Below are 5,887 nucleotides of genomic sequence, written 5' to 3'. Positions count from 1 at the left end.
CCGCCCGCCTGCCCCAGCGGCGGAACGGGAGCGGTACCCGGGCTGGGCTCAGCGCCGAGCCGAGCCGAGCCGAGCCGAGGGCACGAAGCCTCAAGGCGCGACCCGCGCGCACAGCGCCCACAGCCGCTACCTTGCCGCGCGCGGGAAGCCGCGAACCCCGGCGGCGGGAGCGTTTGAGCGGCGGAGGGCAGGCGCTGATTGGCCGGAAGGGAGGGGGCGGGGCGGAGCAGCGGTGACGGACAGGCCCGTGCAAGCACACAACTCAAAATGCCCGGCAGGGGGCGCCGCCGCACAGCGTAAGGCAGCCGCCGAGCCGCCGGCACCGGCGCGGGCAGGGGGGTGACGGGGGACGGGACGGGACACGGGCCCTGCAGCGTGTGCTCCTGGCGCAGGGTTTATACATACGTTTGTATTAAGACACTGGGCTTGAAAAAACAAAAACCACAATGGTTTGAACGAAGTAAGGCAGCGCCAGCAGCGGTAGCTTAGCTGTCAGAGGAGCAGCGTCTCGCCTGACCGAGCGTGTGCCGTGGAGGAAGACACTGATACATAAATATTTCCATCAAAAGAGTTATGTAACCGCTTCGACACCACCCGGTATTGTTGTAAGCTTAAGTGCAAAACAAATCACAAAACGCTCAGGTTACACAAAGGCAGAACTGGGGCAGGTCAAGCAAAGGGTTTACTATGGCAGTGGGGAGGGTCCCGTTACCTTCAACTAGCAAATGGCCTGCTGTTCCAGTAAAGAGTGTACAGTCTTCACGTATGAGCCTATCTATTCAGGGAGTAGGGAGTTTTATATCTGCATAGCACAAGACTCAGACATAAAGGTAAAGTTGTATGTTTTCATAAGCAATTTGGAGGCAGATGAAAAGATACTCATAATACTAAGGAAAACTTGTTTTTGAAAGACCCACAGCTGCTCAAAAACATAGATGGGACTTCAGGTCATTGGGTATGTTTAAGGAGCACTGTGTAATACAGCCAGCTGTAAGCCAACAAAACCCTATTTCATAGCAACAGGTTTTGACCAACAGCAAAGACCAAAGACAGAAAGTGTATTAAAGCCAGCCAGCCAGCCCTCCTCAGATCCCTTCAAGTGCTTTCAGTCAGGCCACTGGGTTAAGCAGAGGGACTACTTGGGTGAAAGTCAACAGCTTATACACAAAGGTCAGCCAGCCTCAGCTAGAGGTTACTAGAAGTAACACTTCTAGTCTGTTGTTTGCCAGTTTATCCCTTCTTAATCTGCCTGGAGTCACAAAGTCAGGTTCTTCCCAGGCTTTTCAGAGCACCCCATAAAAATACAAGCAAGTTGAAAACCAAGCATAGAAGCGTTTGTCAGGCAGCTCATAGTTATATGAACAGAAACTGGCCTTCAGGAAGACACAGGGTTTTTTCTCTGCGTAGAGAGAATGATGCCCAAGTTTCATCTTCCTTATGTTTCCAACTGGCACATTATTCCTTAAGTATCGTGTCAGCCTCTCACACAGCATTTTCATTATGATCTGTTGTTGTTCTTCATCAAAATCATCATGAGGCTACCCAAGACTGTTGGCATGCACATGAAAACAAACAGCGATGAAAATTTGTAAATCAACTTTATTCAGCGATGACCATCACTTAGGCATCAGCGATAGTAACTTCAACTTCTACACCCGGCTCGATGCTGATGGAAGTGATCTGCTTCACGATCTCAGAGGGGCTGTGTAAGTCAATGAGCCGCTTATGGATACGCATTTGGAAACGATCCCAGGTCTTGGAACCTTCACCACAAGGTGTCTTCCTGGTAGTGATTCGCAGAGTCTGAGGAAGAATCGCAAGCACAGGGTGATGAGTTGATAACGCATACAGAGGACTACTCTATAATCAAATCAATCTACCTAAAAATACTGTATCAATTGGAAAATTACTTCTTAATTTATGTTCTACTGATGTTAACACTCCTTCCTATATTCAATTTAATAAAAAAAAAAAAAAAACAAAACAACAACAAAACCAATCTTGACTAAAATAAACTGAAGGACAGAAAAGCCCCTTCCATGTTCAACATGTTTTGCACTAAAGAGTTGCCCCAAGTGTCAAAGCAATTTGTGAAGTCATTACCTGTTTACATGGGGTGACTCTCAATTTAGAAGTACTGCTTTTCATCTCAATTCTTTTTCCATTTCAGAAGTCTTAAGTGCATACTTGCAGAAACCCCCCAAACTTTTAAGACAAGAAAACAGCATTAAGTACCTTGGTGGGCATGCGAACAGGTCCTTTCACCTTCAGGTTTTTTTCCTTAGCACCTCTGATCAAGTCAGCACAGACTGAAAAAAAAAAACCAACATACCAAAATAGCTCAGATGTGAGTGGGGTTTTTTTGCTCATTTTTTTAAGTGATGATTTCAAAGAAGATGTTGGCTCAGGATAGCGTATGAAGTGATCACTGGCATTCATTTGAAGGGTCATCCTCATAGCCAACCACATACAAGCAGAAGAGTTACACCACGGTAAGCAAAGCCACATTACAACAGCAGGCAAAAGCCACTACTGCAAGTTCAAGCTGTATTTAAGCTATTACCAGCCTGAAGATCCTGCACCAAACAATCACTGTACATTATATGATTAAACACTGGCAAAGCCAGTTCCTACACAAGATTAAATAATTTGTTAAAGAGTAATGAACTTCTAAACTATTCTCAAAAAGAGTGACAAAATGCCAGTCAAGAAACTGGTACCTTTCAGTTTTTATAAATTCAAACAGTGACAACTGAAAATCCCACAGGAACTAAAAGGAAGAAGCTGCACTCTCTTAAATTAGTCATTGTGACATTTAGTTTTCAGCACGATGAAAACCCCCAAACACCGGCTTCTGTTGAAAATTAAAACAGAATCTACTTGTCAGTGTACGAAGCACTTTGGGTTGACTTCGTGAGCCCAGTCACCTACAAGCAGGCAAACACCAACATCTCTAAAGACAGCTGGTGTCAATACGTTCTGTTTTATATCATATCTTACCCTGCCCATGGTAGGGCGGTTGGAACTAGATGATCTTAAGGTCCTTTCTAACCCAAACCATTCTGATTCTACACATATCACTCACTGCTTAACAAGCTACCCCAGTTAAAAAAGAAGTATCACTCACCCTTCTCAAGTGATTTTACGTTGCGACTTGTCAAAGTAATTCTAATGCGATGAATCGCTACCTCTTGTTCCACAGGTGCTTTGCCAGTATCTTTAAACGCCTGAAACATTGAAGTTACAAACATCAGACACCACAGTCAACGCCAAACACCACTATCTGCAGCCTCTTAAAAACAGACTTTTAGGGTGGAAAGAACAATTTAGCTCTGGGACTATTTTATTCTACTGAAAAGACGTTATATCTGCGGAGTACAGTGGCATGGAAGAAGTAGTGGGAAGAGAAAGGAAGAGCCAAGTCCTAACTGCTCTGAGGAAAAGTGATGTTTTTAGTGTAAATGCATCTGATGGTGGGAACTGCAAGAACACCCCTCTCTGGTTTGCCCCTATACAGCCGGCTGCCCAGCCACAAATAAATAACACATATTTTGGATTTCACTTATCTTACAACTTAATCTCGCTGCAAATTAAGTAACAAAGACATCAACAAAACAGCAACAACTTCAACAGTAGAGAAAAAGGGAGATCTGGCCATAAAGAATCATTCTGGCCACTCAGGAAATTGATTTGAGGAGCTTATACAATTAAACCTTTGCAAGTAACCGGGTGTTAATGAGGGCCAGGGGAATAAAAGAAAATAAAAGCGAAAACAGAGAGGAAGTAAGGTCTTAAGAACCCGTGGATGCTCTACGTTGTTTCTCACACCGATGAGGTGCTGCCGGTCAGTATTAACTGACACCTTCCTCTACCGCATGCGGCCCGTCACGCCGCTCACGCCGGGCTGCGGCCGCTCCTCTCCACCCGCGGGCACCGGCCCCGCTCCCGAGGGGGAGCCCTGCCAGGAGGAACCCTGCAGCCGCCGCGGCCCGGGCTCAGGACCCGCCTGCCCGCCACCCCGGCAGGGCCCAGCAGTGGGGGATCCCCGCGCCCCGGCCCGCAGCCCTGCCCTGGCGCCGAGGCCCGGGTGCGGCCGCGAGCCGGCACCGGCGGGGCGCACACGCGGCGGCCCGGGCCTGGCAGCCACGCGGCGCTGCAGGCTGCGAGAGGCGGCGGCGCGTCTGCCCTCCCCGCCGTGCCCGGCGCCTCACCATGGCGGCAGCGGGGCCTTCCTGACCGACTTATTCCCGGGCGGGCGAGGGGCGGCGCGGGCCCAGCGAACAGCGGTGAGCCAGGAGGCGGCGGCGCGGCGAGAGGAGGGCGCGGCGGCCGCGGGGCGCTTATATAGCGAGCGGCACCGCCTCCATCCGGGCGCTGCGGGACCTTTCACCCGCCTCTCCGCGGCCCGGAAGCGCCGGGGAAGGGGAGCCGGGGTCGGTCGGTCACCTTCGTGCCGGCGGTAGCGGCATTGCGGGCGCTAATCGCGGTGCTAACAGTGAGAGGAGAGGGGGCCGGGAGCGGCTCCGGCGGCGGCAAGGGGTAGAGCTCCGCTCCGGGGCCCACCGCGGGTCGTGCCGAGCGAGCAGGCGGGTCCGCGGGCTGCCGCACCTCCCACACCGGGCCCGGCCGGCGCTCCCTGGGTCCTAGCGCCGTCCTGTCCCGGGCCCCGCGGGCGTCCTGCGCGGCTCGTTGCCTTTGCCAGCAGGCTTGGGCTTTCTGCTGGGAGAAGTGCCGGGATTTGATGCACAGCGGTAGCGAGCCCGTTCCCGTCTAAGCCTTTAATTATTTTTTTTAATTTTATTTGGTTACTTTTTCTGAAAGTGGAGGTGAGGGTCCACAGAAGCTTAAAGTAAAAATGCTGGTTTCATTCTTAAATTTAAGACCTTAAACTTACTTTCTTTCATAGAATCACAAAATGGTTTCGGCAGGAAGGGACCTTAACGATCATCTTGTTCCAACCCCTCTGCCACGGGCAGGGATACCTTCCACTAGACCAGGTTACTCAAAGCCCCGTCCAACCTGGCCTTGAACACTGCCAGGAATGGGGCAGCCACAGCTTCTCTGGGTGACCTGTGCCAGCGCCTCAGCACCCTCACAGGGGAGAATTTCTTCCTAATATCTAACCTAAATCTGCCCTCTGTCGGCTTGAAGCCATTGCCCCTGTTTATTGAAGTCCCTTTTATTTATTCAGATTAGGCATTGAAGAGATGTTTTTTAACGAAAACAGTCATTGATTTGGCCTGGGCACTGGTAACTGTCAGACCCAAACCAGTGTTTTGCTGAGAGCATGCCTGTTCCTAGTTACATCAGTACTTAACAGGTTTATTGAACAGGAGAAACAGATGTTACATGTTATGAAATGATGGTGTATGGTAAGGTCACTGTCGTTATCTTTTAAAAATAATGTTTTGATTCTAGTTTGGGGGTTTGTCCAGTAATGATGGACATGTGTAATGTTAGCAAAACTACTGCCGCCTTTTGGAAACTTACTAATTACTACAGTTACTCAGAAAAGCCTGCTCGGTGTTTAATAGGAACTTACTTTCAGCTATCACACTGCACTTAATTTTATTTTTTTTTTCCCTACAAAATGCATTATAGGTCTTCATATGGTCCTTAAGCCTCATGTGATGCAGTTAACTTTTTTTTATACCAATTATTCCATTTTGATGCGCAATTTTAGGCTTGTTTTGCACTTGGCTCATTTGTACTTGCTCTTTGAAATATCTGGTTTACTAATAACTTGTTTGGACTAGATGCTATGTTCTGATAAAGCAGTTCCAATAAACATGGATACAGAAGTTGTCATCCTGTTGCTGCTTCCTGAAATGCAGCCATGTCTTTTGCTGATGGAGATCAGTACTTCAAGAATGTGTTCTGATGATAG

At 48.9% G+C, this 5,887-nt stretch overlaps 1 protein-coding gene and 1 non-coding gene across 3 annotated transcripts; both read right to left on the bottom strand.

Annotated features, from left to right (window-relative positions):
- Positions 1-1,579: 1,579 nt before the first annotated feature.
- RPS20 (ribosomal protein S20) lies at positions 1,580-4,604 on the bottom strand. 2 transcript variants are annotated; one of them, XM_030483460.1, is made up of 4 exons: positions 4,212-4,604; positions 3,128-3,227; positions 2,236-2,309; positions 1,580-1,803 (listed from the first exon to the last, which is right to left on the bottom strand). In XM_030483460.1, the coding sequence occupies exons 1-4, from the start codon at positions 4,212-4,214 to the stop codon at positions 1,621-1,623; spliced, it is 360 nt and encodes a 119-aa protein (XP_030339320.1). In that variant the 5' UTR covers positions 4,215-4,604; the 3' UTR covers positions 1,580-1,620. The 2 variants fall into 2 exon arrangements, with proteins under 2 accessions (XP_030339320.1, XP_032775779.1); XM_032919888.1 differs by lacking the exons at positions 3,128-3,227; positions 4,212-4,604 and having other exon boundaries at positions 2,236-2,472.
- On the bottom strand, positions 2,398-2,462 carry LOC115600821. Its single transcript, XR_003989174.1, has one exon. It is a non-coding gene; the product is annotated as a small nucleolar RNA U54 (small nucleolar RNA).
- Positions 4,605-5,887: the final 1,283 nt, after the last annotated feature.

This window comes from Strigops habroptila, chromosome 1 (assembly GCF_004027225.2).
Source record: "Strigops habroptila isolate Jane chromosome 1, bStrHab1.2.pri, whole genome shotgun sequence".
NCBI lineage: Eukaryota > Metazoa > Chordata > Aves > Psittaciformes > Psittacidae > Strigops > Strigops habroptila.
The sequence above is the reverse complement of the archived record's forward strand: the minus strand, read 5'-3'. Positions and strand labels throughout refer to the sequence as shown.

Coding starts and splice junctions, on each gene's coding strand:
- RPS20 (XM_032919888.1), bottom strand. CDS start 2,469: ATGTGGTTGGCTATGAGGATGACCCTTCAAATGAATGCCAGTGATCAC. Junction 1,804..2,235: donor CTGTTCGCATGCCCACCAAG/GTACTTAATGCT, acceptor ATTCTTCCTCAG/ACTCTGCGAATCACTACCAG.